The 20,919-nt window shown below is 33.5% G+C and overlaps 1 protein-coding gene across 2 annotated transcripts; it reads right to left on the bottom strand.

Annotated features, from left to right (window-relative positions):
* Positions 1-188: 188 nt before the first annotated feature.
* On the bottom strand, positions 189-20,749 carry LOC124411827. Of its 2 annotated transcripts, none has more exons than XM_046891295.1 (4): positions 20,540-20,749; positions 4,274-17,399; positions 3,811-4,050; positions 189-3,147 (listed from the first exon to the last, which is right to left on the bottom strand). In XM_046891295.1, the coding sequence occupies exons 2-4, from the start codon at positions 17,312-17,314 to the stop codon at positions 3,082-3,084; spliced, it is 13,347 nt and encodes a 4,448-aa protein (XP_046747251.1). In that variant the 5' UTR covers positions 17,315-17,399; positions 20,540-20,749; the 3' UTR covers positions 189-3,081. The 2 variants fall into 2 exon arrangements, with proteins under 2 accessions (XP_046747251.1, XP_046747259.1); XM_046891303.1 differs by having other exon boundaries at positions 20,667-20,747.
* Positions 20,750-20,919: the final 170 nt, after the last annotated feature.

The following is a 20,919-nucleotide window of genomic DNA, read 5'->3' as shown; positions in this document are numbered from 1 at the left end:
TACGGATAAAAATCCTTCAATGTAATAAATTTCTAAAGCAAAACAACACGCTATTCAATTAAAACTTATTGAACTCCTTAAAAAACCGTATATCATTTTATATACTACGTATAAATAGCTGATAATTTTTATTCGTATAGGAATGGAGTAAAAATTGCGAAAACAAATTTTTTTTTCGTTTTCTTTTAAAACTGCATATAAAGGTAAATAATTAATTAATATGTAGACTATATCAGTGTTGGGTACGAAATAACAAAAACTTAACATGCTTAAGGGTAACGTGATTTGACTTAGGATGAATTAGTTGTGATAACTTTTCTGCACGTGTATTTTAGTAATTTTATGTTTCGCACCATCTTCATCATTAAAATAAAACTGAAATATTGACACGTTTCATAACCGAGGAATACTGAAATTACAGAGCATAGTTTCGGATTATTTCAACACAATTACCTTTTCTAGTATTTTTAAGGGAACTAAACAACACAATTAATTAAATACAACATGTTCCAGCTGCTTGTAGAGGTATAAGTATTACATCACTGCATAGGCAAAAGAAATGAATTTTCTATTTTTATAGTTACCAAACTAAATCTCAGGTTTTATTTCAGTTGATTAGCTGGCCATTTAATTATCATTCAAAAAGTTGTAGGCATTGTAAACTAACATTTAATCTTATAGAAGTTCGAGCATGCAATAATATTAATTCCAAGAGTGCTACAGCAGATAGAATTTTGTATATAAATTCATTGTTTTCGCGGCATGATCATTGATCAAACACCTCGGTAAAATGTTAAAAAATGATTCTGATGGAAATATTTGATTAAATATTTTATAGAGATAAGTTACACTGACCCTGGGCAATTTTTATATGTACAATTTTATATGTGTAGGCACTTATAACTTGAACTAATCAGAGTAAATCTTATGTTTTGTAACAGAACAGCACAATTCCATAGCTATTCAATTTTATATGATAAAATGCCTACGGAATTCTTTAAGGTACTCTAAATCTGTAAACATATCCGTATCGTTGCTAACGCGCGACACAATTTTGACATTATTAAAATGCACTGTCTAGTTGTACAACACTTACATATAGAATGTAAGCCTCAAAATATAACACAAGTGTCGTATATATATATATATAAAGTACACATACATACATGTGTGTATACATATATAAATATTTTTCTTAAATAATATAATAGTCTCATATAACTTGATAATGTTTAATCTAAGTATATTATGATCTCGAATCATTTCTTTCCCCTCCTTATCCGATGTACACAAGAGTACGAACAATTGATATTTATTTGACGCATGCTAAACGTAACAAATTGTTCAGAAATATACAAATCAATATAGGATCACTCCATTTTTTTAGTCCACTATTTTCCCCATTATTATTTTTGTGTATATAGTGTATGTATACTGTTTTATCAATTCATATATCATTTTTTCGAATTTTAGGCACATAGAACACACAACGCGATATAGATATATATACATATATATATGACGGTATATACATACACATATCATATATAATATGACGACGAATACTGTTAGGTGTATTTAAGGCACTCGTGCGAGTCAAACCGTGTAAGTTAAGAAATTGTTTGTTTGAACTAAAGTGCAAGTAGTACATCAAGATTTTTTTCTCAGCGAACTGAAGATGACAAATCTACTTGTGTGTTAAAATAAATAAGCAAAAAAAAATATTAGAACCTAATGAAGTTATTTAAAAAATCATCATGCCAGTCATTTCCACATCCATTGGTAAAATCTAATCGGTATTGCAAAATTACCTATCTAGGTTGAGTGATAAAACGTTTCACCACTTTTTTAAAACCAATTGCAAATAATCCAATGGATTTTCATCTAATTACCCGTAGAAACAGATGAAATTTGTATATTTTCTGACACTGATTTTCGCGTGCTGTGTTAATATACCCAAGTATTGAAATAAGATTCAGCAAATTTTATAGTCTATAAATTTGCATTTTCATATTTTTATCGATGAGCCATCATTATGTGTTAAAAGGAAATAAATATAAATAAATTGATATCGAATAAGAAAGAAAACAAGTATAAACCCTGTAAGACCTTAACACCATAATTTTATAGCATTATTCTATTTTTTTAAGCCAGGAACTAATGTCTTCTCCGATATTACTTAATTTTACTTATATTATAGTCTTATTTTGTGAATTTTATTTCATTTTCTATTCTGTTCTAGATTTAATGATTGTAAATATATACATATATATTTATTTATGCATATATATATATATTTATAAACATATTTAAATATATATATATTTATATATGTATATATGTAGGTGAGATCACATGCAATTGATAAATATATGTTTTCTTTTTAGCTTCAATCATCGACATATCGGCGGTATAGTTCAGAATTAAACAAACGTAGGCCACTGATCGCTATGATATTAATTTCTATAAATTTTATTCATAGCTAAGGATGATGTATCAAATACGAACTACTTGACGCGAAGAATTGAGCGTTTATACATACTAAAATTACCCTTGAACTATTTTTTTCTGATGACTACATCTTTTGCACTGAAATATTTCGGTAGTACAAAATTGTACACATTATTTATGCATAGAGCTATATCAAATTTATGATACAAAAGCATATACTTCATTACTTTACGTGAAACTGTTTCAGAAGAAATTTGAACAAAATATATGTATAAATATATTCTTTATGATGTACATAATCTGCAGATATTTTATACCTGCATGATATAAATAAAACCTGATTGATTAATTGTATATTAATATAGGATGGTTCAAATGTAAAATCATTTATACAACTAGAGACTATGTTGCCACAATTAAAATATAAATGTATGCTTTGCTAATATCTTTGGCTAATAAACTAAATATGAAATGATGACTAATATTCTACGGAATTCAATTCAAACCAGTCAAAAGTTTACCATTAAAACGCAGGATGCTTAAAACTAGTACCGATCATATTAGGAAACTGCGCATTTATTATTATTAACTTCTATTAATGCCCCGGTGATTAAACTAATGCCATTGAACTCACTTATCATCACTTGTTGGCTGTTCAATATTATTATCCATTTTACTGGATTCCTTTGTTACTCCCTGAAAAGTAAAGTCAGTCTTATTGATTGCTTTATGAATCATTCACTTTACCATTCTATGCTATGAACACACATATTCAGTTAAGCTAAAAGAAATTCACTCCTTTTAGTTATGGAGGAGAGAGTTTATTTTGCAAACAAAACATGCCTACTATTTTAATGTCCTGCCGTTTCATGATAATGAACTTTTCATTGTTATTGTTAATAACAATTTTTACACAGTATGATGGCCGGCAATGATAATGAGGGCGAAATAATCAATATTCATAGAGCCGATTATTTACAAACATCAACTGACACAAATAATATCATACCACATACATACCACACAAGGGAGAATGATCAATAAAGTACAGAATACTGACACAAATGCCGCACCAAGTATTCATAAATTTTGCATGCATTCTCAAATCAATATGTCAGAGCTCGGATATATTTTTTTCTATTATAGCAAGAATTGATATCCCATTGGTATGGGAATTTCCTGTTTTCTATAGCTGGTGGGTCAGCGAATGTTTTTCAACTGAATTTGTGGAACACAATTGTGAACAGGCCACAACTATGTGAAATACATATTCCGCTGGAGTTAAGTAAATATATAATCATATTGTTATGCTTCGCAAGAAGTACATGAAAGTTAATAATTTTAATGACTGAAAGTTACCTGTACGGCTATTTGTAGTGGCGTTAATTCTCCTGGTCCGCAATCAATCCTTACAACGCCAGGTGGTTGTAATCTAGGACATAGTTTGCCAGTGAAGAGGGTAAACAGCGCGTGTATCGTTCTTCTCTGAGTTAATTCTGTGTGGCGATGCTGATATCCACTTAAATGTCTTCTATATCTTGTAACAGTTGGAAACCACCTTTCGCATAGTGTACAGTAACGTTTATGCTTAATTATCGCCTAAAACATAACAACACAAATGGGATAGTGGTGTATGATTGTTGAAAGAGAATATGAATTAAATTCAACTGTTTTCCAGATCCAAGTAATCGTAGATTTCATCGTTTTCAACAATTATTAATGAAATTTACAACAAAAAAAGTTGTAATAAAGAAGATGGTAATTATACCTATTTTAAGCTAACCGTTCAAGGTATATTTTTGCAATAATGATATTTACTCACTTTTTCGTGATACGCCATGTCATTTACAATGTCAGCAACAGTTGTTCCTTTACCAAGCGTTAACATGGCCTCCGGTGTCTCCAGGTCGGCAAACATTATTCCTTGTTTTGACAAGACTTCCTTTTCCTTATTTGAGGATACCTGACGTGAATCATCCCTGGAACTTGAAGTTGCTGTTTCATTATGAGTTAGACTTTCCTGAATTGTTATGACAGGTGGCGATCTTGACATCTCTCGGCCAAAGTTGAAGGTTGCTATATCAAGATCCATGTTTATATCAACTTGAGGTTCTAAAATTGGCATTCTTGCTTCTTTTCTCTGTGACTCCTCAACTTCTTCGGTCAATCTTTGGCTTTCACGATGAGTCGGTTTTGTAAGTTTTGGTATCTTATAAAATTTAAATTTTGTTTTGTCCTTTACTGATTTTACATTTTGGTCCAACAAGATTTTCAATGATTTGTACTTAGGTTTAGATGTGTTCAATTTTTCTTTACACTGAATAAAATCTGTGCTGGATTCTTGTAATGTAATATTTTCCAGGCCAATTTTGGATTTTCCAACATATTTTGCATCAAGGTCATGCTTCAACATCTTAGATCTACATTTATTATCTTTGGAATTCATAAGTTCAGGTATCTTTTTATGTGTATCTGAAAAAGATTTCTTTTTCATCAAGTACTTTGAATTTTTTAGCGATATGGTCATATCGTCTTCGGCTAGTTCAATGCTCCCTTTATTATCTATCGAACTGTGTTTCGAAATTAACGATTCTTTCACTTGTGTAATGCTGTCATTTCTTTGCAGTTCATTTGGAGGAAAGTTGGAATATTTTCTTTGCATTGATTCATGCCTACTACCTTTGGAATGTTTTCTATCTAAGTTATTTGTGTTAATTTCTAACTTAGTCTTGGTTTGAATCTGAAGGAATTTATTTTTATTGGTAGTATCGAAATTCTGATCCATCAGTTCAGAACCATTTGGCAAAGTTGACAGCATAGTAAGACTTTCATTACAAACGGGTAGCGCACTGACGTCGAAACTTAATCCCTGTTTTTTTTCAGCAGCTGTTTTTGGTCTAGATTTGAGTTTAAACCTAGTTTCGTCTTTATTCTTCGCAAGGCACTTTTTCAATGTCTCCTTAGCTGCAAGAACTTCTTTCACCAATGAATCTGAATTACAAGAAGATTCTTCAATGTTTCTGTCATGTCCTACAGCACTTTCCATATGCCCATCATTATTTACATCAAGTTTACCAATATGTGTGCATGAAATTGTATCTTCGTCATCAGGATATGCTAAAGGCTCTTCTTGGTGCTTTATCGAACGAACTTTGGAGAAATTATTCTCGTTGTTGTCGGGTGTAGTACTTTCTGATTTTGTTTCATTGAGGTTTCCAATATTTTCGAAAGTGCTTAAAATACTAGGCAACTGATGAGAATTTTCATTTGTGTCATCTTGAGAATAATACGGAACTTCTTTGTCATAGTTGCCAGTTTCAGGTATTGGAACTTCTGAAGAATCATGAGCCAAAGTATCTGTAAGCTCTAGTTCCAATTCATATTGTGTAGGGATTGCATCCTCGGAGTACAAACACATTTCGTTGTCCTTGATTGTGTCTGTATAGGACGGGATTTCCATTTCATATCGACTGAAGCTTGGCGAAGTTGATACTGGTTTACTTGTCGCTTGAGTTGTTTCAAAAGATTCTGCTTTTATCACAGAATCTTCATCGCTATCATCTGCATTATCTAGGCTGCTATTCAGATTAGTATCGATCTCAGGATTCTGAACATATTCACTACTTAAATCCGTTGAAATGCTATTGAAATCAATAGGTTTGTTAAGTACGTTTTCATTAGGGACAGAATTTTTTCTTTGTTGCTCTACAGCAATATCTAATATTAAATTTTCAGAAATATGATTCTGATTATCCCCTTGGCTTGCATCCTCATCTGAATTATCGGTATTATATAATTTACTTATGTTGTTTGAGCAATCAATAGATTCAGAATCCACGATCTGCGCAGCATTTATGGAATTTTTATAAAAACAGTTTTCTGAGTTTTTTTTTGAAATATTGACATCTGGGTTTACTGACATTATATGCGGTAAAGTTATTGGATGATCACGTATATTGATATCGTCAATGACAGTTCTGACCTGGTTTATTTCATCACAAGATGTATCTTTATTTTTCAATATCTCAATTTCGACTGGAGTCAGATCCATTTTGCGATCTTCGATAATTGTGGGTCGCGTTTCTGTTGTGTTAATTTCAATTTTCATATGCCTCTGAAGAGAATTAACAGTGGCATTCTTTGTCATTGTGGTATCTTCTAAAACTTCTTGTTTACCAGTTGCACTGAAACAATTTGCAATAATATTAACGATTTCGTTATCATTTTTGCTACATTCAAAGTTAGACGTTGAATTGTTGGTGAGAATTTTCGAGTTTAGATTCAAATCAATAACAGCTTTATCTAAAGGTTTGTCATTTAGTAGTGGCTTTCTTCTCAGTACAAAGTGTTCACTTTTTGAATTCATATTTTCATCTAGAGTTTTCTCTGGTTTGATTTTGAATGTTTTTATAGGATTCATTGGTTCATTGTGATTTTGAAAAGCACATGATTTCTCAGATTTTATTTCTGGATCCCATATATTCTCATGATTTCCAGTGACTACCTGACATTCTTTGATTGATTGAATATTCGAAGAATTTTCAACATTATCTTTACAGTTGAGCTCATGTTTTGGAATTAATTGTATTCTGTGTGAATCATAATCGTACTTTAATTTTTTATCGCATTTGGAATTCTCTGAATGTTTTGTGAATATACTACCCACATCGCTCTTGCATCTCTTACGAGTACTTGACTGTATCGGTAAATTTGCAGTACTTGTCTGCTTCTGTTGCATATTATGATAATCAACAAGGGTTCCGGCGTGTCCTCGTTCAGATACCAAATCAGACGTAGACTTGGATCGAAACAATTTATTTTTACTACAATTCTTGTTGACATTGTCATTTGCTACATGCATAGCTTGTCCTTGTTCTGTCCTTTTTTGTAATAAACTTTTCTTCCTTAAGCTATCAGGAGTTGCAAGTTTAAGCTTTAGGTTGTTTAGATTCAAATCTTTGGCCATACAATCTAATACCCAGGAACGCTGGAGCTTTACTTCTGGCTGCCACATTTTATTCAATATTATTGCATCCCTCCGACCTTTGCTTAATTCACATTTGAATTCTGCGCTAGGCGAAGTTCTCTTAATAATAACTTTCGGTATTTCCTTTGGACCTACAGAAATTTTTCCCTTTGTGGATTTTACTTGATCATTTTTTATTTTGACACAGGAATCATTAGCTGACGCATATTCATCCATTTCAGAACAATTCAATTGATGACACCGTCCAATGGCAGAACTATCTTGTTTCTTCGGGCTGTCCAGGTACTCCGAAGGTATAGGCAATGGCAATTTGCTCGAAAGTTTTTTATCATTGGATTCGGTTTGTTTCAGAGACTTTTTAATCTTTTTCGGCTCAGATTGGACAGGACTAGCGTTGTATCTTTTTCTATTCAACTCTACAGTACATCCTAAACTTTGCCTTTTTATTTTTAGTTTCGGAATTCTTTTGAATTCAATATCATTCATCGATTTTTTATTACTTAGGATTGAATTTGGTGCGACAGACGTCAAGTTTTCACCTAACGTGCTAGGTTCATTTTCATCTTCTCTCGTAATAGTTCGTGTTTGTTTCTTATTCTCTAACTCTGTATAAATACACATTCGAGGAATAGAAACAGGCAATATCTTAGTATCCACAACTTGTCGCAGCGTACCTTTTAATTTTTTGATTTTCATTTTTGGAATGATTTTTTGGACATCCTCGTTTGATGCACGGAACTCTGTAATAACGTTTTCAATAATTACTTTTGATGACCTATCTTCCAGCTTAATTTTCATCTTTGGAATTTTACTTTCTATGATATCGGTATGTAGATTGTTTGCATGAGATGCAGCAGTAGGACTCGTAGATCGTGTCTCTTCTGAGCGTATTTTCACTTTGTGAGATTTATTATCTTCTTTAGTAGATGAAGAGGACAATTTTTCATCCGAGATTTCTTCTATTGATGGTGTACTAGGACGTGATTTGGCGTTTCTGATCAATATTTTTGGTATTTTAGGATGTGGAGAGGCCTTAGAATTTTTTACATCTTTGCCTAATATTTTTTCAGCACCTAAATCTTGCAGCAGTATAGTTGAAGTCAGGCATATATTTTTACAACTCAAACTATCCGTCTTCTTTATTACAAGTTTTGGAATTACCTTCGGGTCTTCTGGACTCTCGCTTAATGGCGAATATGTGACATAATTTTCAAACTGAGGTTGAGATTTTGCTATATTTTCGTATTCACATTTCATTTTGATAATGTGGCTGTCAACCTGTTCTTTCGCACAATCTTTTACTAGCATTCCATTTTCATTTTTTGATGTGATTTCGTTACTTTCAACTGCTGATACCATTTTTGCTAATTCCAGATGATTTTGTTCGCTTTGTGAGCTGTCTGATTCTTCTGGACAACGAAAGATGTTGTCATTCGATTTGACAGATACAAGATTACCTTGTACATCATCGATGGAATCTGCACTTTTCAATTCAAGTCGATTATCAATATTTCTGTCTTCGTTGAATGTGTTTTCCTGGTCGACATCTTGGCTTTCCGACGAACAATGGACTACAAAGACTGAGCTGGTCTGAACGTCTGCTTTATTAAGTAGCTGATTAGATTTAGCTTCTTCTGAAAGGTTTTGAATTCCTGCATTTGAACTCATTTTCGGTCCACTTTTGTTTTCTATTTCTGATATTTCTGCAACCTTTGGAGCATCAGAATTTTTATTAGCCAAAATTACTTGAACTGGTGTCAAACAAGTTTCATCTTCAATGTGTGAGATATTAATAATTGCCTTATCCTTCACGCTCTTTAGGTTTTCTAAGTTGTGATCAAGTTCTTCCAACGTTTCTATCGTCTCAGCAGATTTTACAGATTCTGGAGCAATTATGCACTCGCTCTCCAAAGGAATTGAGTCAATTAGTTTGTTTTTGGATATATTTGAGGTTCTACTCTTATAGATATCATCATTTCGATCACACAGCATATTTTCTTTGTTTTCTTCATGGTGAACTTCGTTGGTTTTATCTAATAAAGTTTCTTTTGGTACATCGGTTTTAAAAAAAGACTCACAATGCACAGCCAATCTTCCACAGCTGCCTTTCCACTCATCGACTTGATCATACAGTACGTTTGCCTCATTTTTTTTATGATCAACTTCTTGGGTTTCATCGAATAAAGATTTGGTAATGGGTATATCTATCACAAGACAGTTTTTTCGTTGAACTACATTTTCAGAGTTCTCTTTCAATTCATCAACGTGATCATAGAGCATATTTGTTTTGTTTTCTTTAGAGTCAATTTCGTTGGTTTCCGATTCATCATTTAGGTCTTCACTTAATTTTCTGTTTGGAATTTCTGATAAGTACTGATCGTTGATTTCTGACTCATCATTTAGGTCTTTACTTAATTTGCTGTTTGGAATTTCTGATAAGTACTGATCATTGAAAGATTTATATCTTAGTTTTGGAAAACTCAATTCTAACTCTTTTACTTTTAAATCCATCTTTTTGTTCTCAATGTATTGTGGGTGACTGGATGTACTCGGTTCCAATCTTAATGACACAAGGTTTGTAGTACACCCACTCACAGGTTTATGTTGATCAGATCCGGAAGCCAATTTTTGTGTCAATTTTTTGTGAGGGTCTTTTGATTGATCACCGTGCTGCAAATCACACACATTTTCTTCAATGCTGCCACGTTTTTCACAATTTTTAAATTTTTTGATAGATGTTGTACTTGTACTTTGCTTTGGTTGAGCAAAATCTCCAGGATTCTGATAACCATTCAAGTCTTGGGTGTTTCTGAGTAATACAGAAACAGGGACGGACTGTTCCGTTGACTGTTCAAATTCTCTCCTATTTTTCCATTTGAAAGAATTTGCAGTTCCATTTTTTTGTTTGTAGTGATCTTCAAGGTTAGTACAGCCTTCCCGAAGTGTATACTTACTAGAGGATATTTCCTGTGCTATCTTTTGAGTATCGTGCTTTTTCTGTGAATCAAGATTATGGTGCAGAAAATGATGAGACTTTCGATCTCTCGGTTGATGGCGATATTTGTTACGACTAAAGTAACTCTTATTCCATGGCTCGGTTAAATTGTTTGTTGAAGATTCACCATGTTCTTTTGGTTCGTAGTGATCCAGATAATGCTTCTTAGTATAACCCCCGGAGTGCCTGTACCCATTACTACTTTTCCTTTTGCGAAAGGAGGTCTGATTTTTGGGATAACCCAGGTTTTCTGGGGTCCTGGAATTTCTGCAATACGAGTCACGTGTATCTGAATATCCTTCTCTTTCTCTTGCCTCCATGATCAATGCTCTGTATGTGAATTTTGGATTTGGGCTATATGTGATTTTGCCATCTTTAGTTGTATAAATGGGAACTGTGTTCAAATTATCCAGACATTCCAAACTTGCTAAAATTGGGCTGATGCAATTATCAGGATTTTTGTAACGCTCACAGTCTTCAAACCGAGAATGTGCTTTTGAATATTTCCAAGTATTGCTTTGATCATTCTCCACAACCTCATCAATATTTGGTGCTACATCAAAATTGTTGAAATCATAGTTGAAAGAATTTTCAAATCCAAAGGCTTCCAAACTCGTACTGATTGTCTCCATACTTCTATCGGTCCCCAAAGGTAAATTGATGTCATTTAAAATGCTATATTGTGAATTTCCAGATTTTGTCGATTCAAAGGAAATTTCTGGGAGTGGTTTGTTTAAATTCAAAGAGTTCCTTTTACATTCAGCATCCTCGTTCATCATTAGTGATTCTTTACGAATATCATCGATGACATCTTTTTTAACGATTATTGAACTATCGCTCACAATACTCGGCTCACATTCCATCTCTTCTACCTTTTCAGATAAAAATGTACAAACATTTTTTATTTCTTGACATGGTGACGTATCAATACAGTTTTCTATAGATTCAGTATTTCCAGCTTTTAAAAGATTAGTCCTACATGGTAATAAATTCTGATGATTTTGAACAGTTGTCTCCTCTTCTCGAGCATGATTGGAGGAACTACTTTTCGTACTTTGATCAAAATTGCTCACTGATTTCATCAATTTTTCATTATTTACGAATGATGAATCTGAAACTACATCTCTATGTGCATTCTGTAAATCGCATGCAACCTCTCGATCTATAATTTCAGTAACATGTTCCTCATTGTGTACTTCATTTTCAGCCACTGACTCGTTCAATGCTGAAATTCCATTTTGCTTCGATGTAAATTCAGTTGTTTCACCACTTTCAGATTCAGAAACTGCAATCGATTTTTCACAGACGAAAAAGTTATTAATAATTTCTTCCGAATTTTTGCTACATTCTATTGACTTTTGAATTTTTTGTGGAATGGGAGAAAATTTCTCAAGTTGAGAACCATCAGCAGTAATTTCTATTGATTGCTGATCTATTTCATGCATATTATGCTCCTTCAAAGTACACTCTTCAGTTAAACGAGCAGGTGCTGAAGTAATATTAGAATCTCCATTGTCTTCCACAGCATTACAAGCTTTGATATTATTTTTATCCAAAGTATCGTTATCCTTCTCTACCATTTGTGTATATAATGGATTATCTGCCGCATATGCAGTTCCGGACAAAGCAAATTTTTTTTCTTCATTACCTCCACTCTTGATTTCTCTAATCTCGTCTCTTGCTATATCTTCTGATACACACGAATTATGATTGTCACTCCGTAGACAATCGTCTTCATGTAATGTATGAAGTAAGTCGTAGTCAGTTGATGATTTCGATAAATTTATTGCACATTCATTAGTATCTTTATCAAAAAGATTCACAACCATGGTATTCAAAGTTTTGCTACTATTGGTAGTGCCACTGTTTTCAACTGTGATGTTGGCTTCCATATTAACATAATAATCATTATCTATTTGTCTATCTTTATTTAGTACAGCTCTTTCACCATGGTATAATATTTTTCTATACTTCTCTTCAGGTACTATAATATCAGGGGACACTGCTGTATCCAGGTTTATATTTTGTCTCAAGCAATTGAACTCTTTAGAAACTTCTTGGACTGTGTTTTTTTTCGAATTTTTCACAACTTCAATGTTTACTTTTGCTACATCTGCGACAACAATTGCTTTGCACTCTTCTACAATGTCAGTTGACGACACAATATTACTGTTTATGTCATCCTCGGTTTTTCTCGACTGATTACCAGCGCTGTCCGTATTTACTGTACTTTTCATTTTTCTGTATTCTTTCAAAAGCTTTATACGCTTTTTACTAGTATCGCTAATATTATTGGTACAAAACGAGTCCTTTCTCAGTATCTCTGTTTTTTTCGACTCTGGCTCAATCAGTCGAGCATTTTCTAAAAGCTTTGTAGCTATATCATTAACGTGATTCGCTTTTTCTTGACATTTCATTATTTCTGTAACATTACTTTCTGCACAAATGTTGTGAGTTAGGTGATCATTTTCATAAAAGAATTTACTGCTTGTTGGTTTGGAATCGATTGGAGGTTTGCTGAGAGTATGCTGCTCTGGTAATATTTCTATAGCATTTTGAGTTCCGGTGTTGATTGAACAGTCTGTGCGTACTTTGTCAATTACAGGTGCAATCTTTTGTTGCACTGCATTTAAACTACATGTTTCATCAAGCCGTGTATTTTTCGAAGTGTTACTCTTCAATTCCATTTCTTTACTGTTATCCCATATTCTTCCAAATGAGTTGCTTACATCTTTTGTTTTGACAGAATGCTTGAGACGCTTACATTCACTACTTTGTAACTTTCGTTGCTTATTTCTTAAATCCAAAATTTTCTCACAATCAGTAATTTTACAACGTACTGTGCAACAGTCAGTGTTCACATCTATTACTTTATCAACAGTTTCTACACCACCAACTTCCATCCAAAGTTCATCAATTTTTTCTAATTTTTCGTCATCAGATCCAAGAACATCCAAGTCGGTTATAGGTGATGTATTTTTTATAATCTTTGTCAAACAATTTCCTTCCATTGGTAAGACAGGTATTTTAGGTTCTTCAGAATATTCCCCTGGAATTAGTGGGATAGTTGATGAACTTGAAAAGTGTTGTTGATTTTCTGTATTCTCTGTATAGATGGTATCTTCCTCTGAAGATGATGAATACAAGTCTGTGTGTTCCAATGACGTAAATAGTTGTTTGCTTTCCACTGAAGAATCGCAGTTCCTATTATTCGAAGATTTGAAAGATATCTCTTCACAGTTGACAACCTGTGAAGTTGTTACTCTATCAGTCATTTTCTTAGAATCTGAATTTACTTTAGTCTCATCTTTCACCAAATTCAATGCAGTTACTTCGTCATCTGTTTCACATCTAATTTGCCACCTACTTATGCCATAATGATTCTTATCAGTAGGTGCTTGGACCGCACTTTCTTCAAAGTTACTTTTAGTGCCTTTCAACCTTTCAGATAATTTGTTTCCGAATTCTGATAGAGTTTGTAATTTGTCTATGTCATTTTTTTCATCCTGATGATTAGTAGCATTAGATATGTGATGCTCTCGGTCCTTCACAGTAACTAATGACCAGGCTTCACAATCTGTATCACCCATGTTACTGTTTGTTTCGTTTGTTGTTACAGCATTTTCTTTGCTAAAAGAAAATTGGCTTTGATCAACAGAAAAATTCTTTGCAACATTACTGTCCGCAACAATTTCCTTTATCTCTAGTTTATGCATATTACCTACAACCTTCTGCACTGCTTTTTCAGACAATACCTCAATGCAATCAGAATCAAAGGTCTCCTCATTACTCTGAGCAACATTGTATTGCTCTGTTGTATGACTACTTACATCAGTCAGTTTTTCAAAATCATTGTCACAACTATTATTCGCGTGAAAGTCAAATTCCATAGCGTCTTGTGATAATTTGCCTGTGAAGTCATTCTCCTCAAAGTGTTCGTATGGTTCCATTTTTATCGGAGAGTGAGTGAAGCTCAACATAGGACTATTTTGAATAATTTCTATTGGATTGGTGGGAATCGTCAAGTCAATAACGGGATCCAACGATTCTTCGCTATCGGAATGGATTGGTGTGTTTAAAGTAGTGGAAATTGGTGTACATTCAGATGTTGGTAGGTCTGGTAAGCTTATGTCATCTGGATTATGCGATTCTTCATTCACAAAGCTGTTTTGTTTTTGTAAATCCGAGCCTTCCAGCACCTCGGAGTTACTCTTGGGTGAAACTGGAATTGCAGCTAATTCTTGCGCATCAATGTGTATCTCGGTACCTTTGATTGTTTTTGGCAGTTTTATAACACTTGAAATTGAATGGCTATTCATACTTTTACCATTACTTGATTCAGAGACATCCCCGTTGCTACTAAAATGATCTTCCTTATTATCAGAGGATTCTCCACTGTAGCTGGATCTACTGTTGTTGTCACTTTCAATTGCTTCTTCAATGTCAGAACGAATGTCTACAGTAGAATCGAATTTATGTGTTTCGATATGTTCTTTAATAGTCGTTATTGTCTCCTTCTGAGTTGACTTTTTTGGTACCATAATATCAACTTCCATTGAATTTGAAATTTCTTGACTATCGTTATTATTCAAAGATTTCTTCTCTTGACATTGTACCTTGGTACTCGTATGTATATCTTGGCAATCGAGCAACTTCTCAGTAACATGTAACTCTGTTTCACCCTTATAATCACTGCCAGTAGATTGTATCTCTGTCTCATCTGTGACGATACTTTTACTAGAATCAGAAGTATCAAAATCTTGTTCCGACGATTTACTGCTGTCACCATCGTGTTGTAAATCATATTTGTATATTTCATTTTCCGTGTAATTGGAAGATTTTCTATTATTTTGGGTATCCTCAAACCTTTCACAATCATCTGTGCTCTGACAGTCTTGAACATTTGAAGAATTTGCGGGTTCTTTAGAGTTATCTAAGACAACCTTGGTATTTTCATACTCGGGAACAACACTAGATGTTGAATTGCTAGACACAGCATCTGGCAAATTACCGTTTCCTGCATCTTCATCCTCCGATTCATCCCAGTTGGCTAAAAACTGACGTACATCAAGTTCTGGTTTGTCAGCAAAATCGCTTGAGTTTCTTTGAAGTATGGATGAAGTTTTATCATTTTCTATATTAGATACATTGTGAGCTTCTCTCTCTGGTTTTTTTACATTGTATTGGTCTTGTTTGAATTCTTTTTGTACTGAATACGATTCCTCATTTTTACAAGGTAGCGAACACTGAGACAGTGAAGAAGAAACTTGACTCTGTATGTGATTATCAATGGGTGATTGGGTCTTAAATTGCTCAGGATGATGGACATTTTCTGCTCCTATTTCTCGGTTACTTACACTTTGAATATTCTTGGCGTTTCGTACATTGATTGGACTTTGTAAGTTAGAAAATCCAGCAGGTGCAAAGGTCGAATTAATCAGGACTCCATTTTGATCAAATTGCAGATTAATCGGTGGTATGTCGTCATTTACCTGTGACGTGACAGCCCTGGGTGTACCTTGGGCAATACTTTGATAGTCAACGTTTTGCTGTAGTCTCAACAATTCTTTATGCCTCAAAATACATTCTTGATACTTCGGGTGCGATTGATATCCCGGAATCCGTGTCAGCTCTTGCATGTGATTCTCCATTGAGAACCGTTGCATAGCAATCTTCTGTTGATACATTTGGTATTTCGAATAAGTTGGGTGTATAGCATTTGGAGTTTGTATTCCTTTGTTAACCAATGAATTACTATCTGAATAGTCTCTAGGAAAATCCCTGGCTAGTGGCGGATTAAAATACGGATTTTGTCCTCTTGATATGATATTTCCTCCCATATTGGCTGGCACAATGCTCTTTGGTATAACTCCATTTTGGTATTGTATTTGTTTCGTAAAATATTTCTGTTGAACAATAACGCTTTGTTCTTGATATTTAAGTATTGCCGGGTTCTGAGAATTTGTGATAGAATTATCCCTAGGATATTCCTTTACAGGGTAACCAGGATACTTTTGATAATCTCCTGTAAAATTGTAGTTTTGAACAGGATAACTTTGTATTACGCTTGGAGGATGAGCGTAGGGTCTTTGAATAATAGAATCTTTCCTGTACTTATAATCAGGAAAATTTCTCCTTGGATCTACATTATATGCTGTAGTGCTCAAAGGTTCTCTAGTTTCAAATTCGTTGCCAAATCTTCTATTATCAACAGAATAACCAGTGTCACTACGATACGGCACATTTGGTGGATAAGGCCCAAACTTTTCCCAGCTTTGATAGCTGAGACTGGTGTCTGGATTACAGCACGGGCCTTTACAAGGCATGTAAGATCCTGGTCCTTGCCTGCTGCTCGTTGGAATTGGGGCTTGAAGAGCGGTGGGTGTGTTTCTTTGGCCCATTGGTGCCATGGGTCCACTAATGGTAGGGCAGCTCATATGTCCAGCAGGTCCGTTCATTGGTATTTGATGATTTCGCTGTCCTGCTACTTCGTTCATGGAACTGACAGGTACGTTTCTGGAATCCAATGAAGCATTCGTACCTTCAATCATTGTATTTCTTGGACTAGGTGTCCCGTAATGTCTGTGACATCCTGACATCAGCACTGTAGCTCCAATAGGAGGATTTTCAGGAGGAACATTATGCCCATTTAATGTATTTGGCGACTGTTGAAAATTTCTGGAATTATAATTGGCATCGTTCTGGGGCTTGGTCAATCCTTCGGGGCTGAAGCTGGACCCGTTCAATCTTCTCGGGCTAATACTGGGCCCAAAAATCGGACTGTGGTTTACGTTTTGACCACCAGCAGATGGTACTTCAGACCCGATTGGTTGTGGGGAATGATATTGTTGCCAGTCTGGCATGTTTCCACTGTAGTTCATTGTACATTGTCTTGCTTCAATTGTCTTGTATAATTAGTCGTGCATCTTTCAAGCTGCCATTGATGAATTCAAATGTTGTGTGTTCCTAAAAAAATAAATAAAACTTCTACTTACCTGAAATACATTTATATTACATCACATGTTAAATAAGTTAGATAAATTAAATGGACAATGTTTACGATTTTTCCAATTCGGACAGTTACACAATATTCACTAAATTATTCAAATTATCAATTGAGTAATACAAAGAGTAAAGTAAATTCCACTTAAAAATATTTTAAAAACTTAGTTCCCAAAAAACACGTATAACAATCATCAATTCATAATTAAATTTTCGATTGAGGTGCTCCTTGCATGTGGAAGTACGAGGCTAAAGTTATTAACGTTATCGTAACAAAATTTTAGGAAAAAATCACTCTTTGCTTAATTTTATAATGATTTCAAAGGAATTAAGATTTTGAAATACGAGCATGTATTGTTTACTAATAAAGAATCACTGAAATTCAGACAACTCCAGAATTACGGAAGAACAGTTTTTCCTCAGCATGAATCATCACAATAATGTTACTAACTTCAATATGGTATGTAAGTTGTATACTTCAGATGCTAAAAACATACATGTTCTAGGTCGAAGCCAAAAATTGAAGTACAATGATTTAATGTAAAACATTCAACAGAAACAGAATAAAGTAAAAATTTAGTTTAAATGTACTTTGAATCCCATATGCCATTATGAAGTCTGTAATCCTTGTATTTTACAACGATATATCGGCAAGGTGCATCATCCTCTCAGAAATATCATCAACTATTTTGATGTAATTTACGCATTTACAGTTTTTGTATTTTGGTATACTTATACTATACGTATATACTAATACTAATACCTTATTGGTTTAGTTGATACACAATTTATGGATGAAGTTTCCCATTCTGAATAATTTAATCTTAGTATATACCGATAATGTATTCTAATAATATGCAATAGCTCAAAATCGTTTAATAATGAAATGTGTTGTGATTAATTAATTCTCATGATCGAACATAATTTCTGAGATTAAAGTAAAGATTTATGAATCACCAAATAGATGGACAAGGAAATAATTCCTACCAGAAAACAAATTAACACCGAAAATATTTCCTTCGTTAGGAAAATTAAACCGATGTTTTGTGACGCATTACATTTTGTATGCCGATGTCTGTATTGTTATAGTGATGTCAGTTAGAGCAGGAAATAATACAGTATCGTATATTTTACTACATTCAGATAATCGGAATGATGAAAGTGAAATAAAGTTTGAATGTGTGTTAGAAAAGTAGTGATAATAGGTATCAATTATTGGCCCAAATATTACAATATGCCTACCAATACTGTTGCACTGACAACAATAATGCTTACGAAAAACTAAAATGCAATTATCTTTGCCTGGCTGAGTAAGGAAGTGGTTTCTATTAGTTATAAATTACACAACAGTTCTGATTACACAGCTAAAATATTCATCATTTGTTAAACGATGAAAATACACACTGAAGGTCATAGGATAAAAAATAATAGATCTGAGAATTAAGTAATCGTCAAGTTCATACAGAGATAACAAAACACATTAGAATCTGTGATAAGGTATGAGAATAACAAAACTTTCCAAATATACTCCAATTCAAACAAATTCGATACAATTGAAATAAACTGAAATTGATTTAATATCAATGTGCGTGGGCGTTAATGGTAGCGTAGGTAATAGGTATAAAGCAATAAATTTGCCAGAATGCAAAAATGTTATTATACCGTAGATAAGAAAATCAGTTGTGTTGCGCCGTTATGTTTCAAGATAAGGAAAATTAATCGTAGAAATAAAGATTTGATTCAAGAAGAGTTTTTAATTCAGTCGTCTTGGAGCTCTACGGTAGCCAAAAACTATAGAAGTTAATTGGTGATTAGGTTGACCATGTGGTCTAGCTTATAGTTTGCCATCTAATGATCTGACTTATAAAGGGTTTAGTAATCTTCAAATTATTCAATATCAAAAATTTTCAATCATGTAAAGAAGTAATAGTTGTAGAAGATTATTGTTAGCTACCTATATTGCAATGATGTATTTTATTAACTAAAACAAAGCAAATTTTAATCATTCGGACAAATTGTTTTCGAATTCCATTTGCAATTATTTGCTACACAAGCATATTAAACAAAGGTGTTCGACCAATTGTGCGAAGATTGTACTAAATAAGTTTAATATTTTTCTACGCATATATATATTTATATTATACAGTGATACCAGCATATAATCTCAATTAGAATTGGTAATTCAACTGTTGTGATTTGTATTTTACGCGTTATTTATTGTAGATAGTCTAGTGAATGTGACACACGAAATACTACACATTTTCATTTTCGTTTTCTTCTTTTTCTTTTTCTTTTTTTGCCACTTTGCAAATAATAAGCATAAAGGGTAGATAAATATATCAAGGCTGATAAGAGGTATGTATATATGCACATACTTTTTCTCAGAGTGCGTAAATATTTCACATTATAATACGTGAATAATAGATTTGTGCATTTTAATGTTGTTGATGGGCTAATCAAGAACAACAAGTTAAGAGAAAATATATCAATAACATCCAGTCCCTTTGTTCCACATAGGAAATATAGGAGGGTAAAAAAGTAAATATTTAATGAAACCATTGATTGCCAAACTGTTGTTTTTATTAAAAAGAAACCAATCCTCAATACAATTTGTATCATTGTTAATGGTGAATCGTATGATAAAAAGTTAATTGTGTAAGCGTTTAGTATTTGTAATCTTCAAATGTTTTAATATAGAAGAGACAATTGGTGCGAGTGATACGCATGCAGAGAAACAATCACATAAAATTGAAATTCATAGATTCGTGAAAAAGAAAAAACAATTTCCACACTAGTGATCAGCAAAGTCGAGCACTAAGGCTTCTCGAATAAGTATAACGATAAAAGGCGAGCAGTAATATCTAACGAATATTGGAAAAGGTCGAAATGAAGGTAAACAATAATGTGGTCGGATTAACAACGTGGCTCGGAAACAACTCGCCGATTAAGAGTGAAAAAGTTTCGAACCAACGTCGCGTGTGGACCTGTGTCGTACAAAATATACTTATACTGCATATATCGTAATACCTGCGAATGAATGCACCTTGCCAGGTAGACCGTCTGCCCCCTTCCTTGACATATTTAACATAATAAACAATACTCACGGAGTGATCATTGGTTTAACATCTCCATTTATACGATAATATCACTTTCATTCACTGATTTCGTATATTTGCAACAACTAACAATGCTTCGTAATCACTAAATTATAGAAAAAAAACGCGAGCTCACCTGGCTATCAAAATCACTTGCGACAACACGCACGCCATGTTGAACACAAATACAACTACTAACGCCATCTGACGAAATAACTCAAAACTATCGATTACCATCAATCCTTCATAGGTAGTAGGTACATCAGACTGTATCAAAAGAATTGACTATTTTTTTTTTTTTTTAAATAAACTGAAAATATTGTTCAGGATACCGAAAAAAGGTGCCTGTTAAAACGAGAGCTCTTAATTTTAATTTGAGGATGTGCCTC

The sequence above is a fragment of the Diprion similis genome, chromosome 2 (genome assembly GCF_021155765.1).
Source record: "Diprion similis isolate iyDipSimi1 chromosome 2, iyDipSimi1.1, whole genome shotgun sequence".
NCBI classification, from domain to species: Eukaryota; Metazoa; Arthropoda; class Insecta; order Hymenoptera; family Diprionidae; genus Diprion; species Diprion similis.
The sequence above is the reverse complement of the archived record's forward strand: the minus strand, read 5'-3'. Positions and strand labels throughout refer to the sequence as shown.

What these genes read in the sequence shown, in the direction of transcription:
- LOC124411827 (XM_046891295.1), bottom strand. Translation starts at nt 17,314, where the DNA reads ATGAACTACAGTGGAAACATGCCAGACTGGCAACAATATCATTCCCCA. An exon ending in ACATGGCGTATCACGAAAAA is followed by an intron (nt 4,051 to 4,273) that starts GTGAGTAAATAT and finishes GTTATGTTTTAG; the next exon opens with GCGATAATTAAGCATAAACG. An exon ending in CACTACAAATAGCCGTACAG is followed by an intron (nt 3,148 to 3,810) that starts GTAACTTTCAGT and finishes TTTACTTTTCAG; the next exon opens with GGAGTAACAAAGGAATCCAG.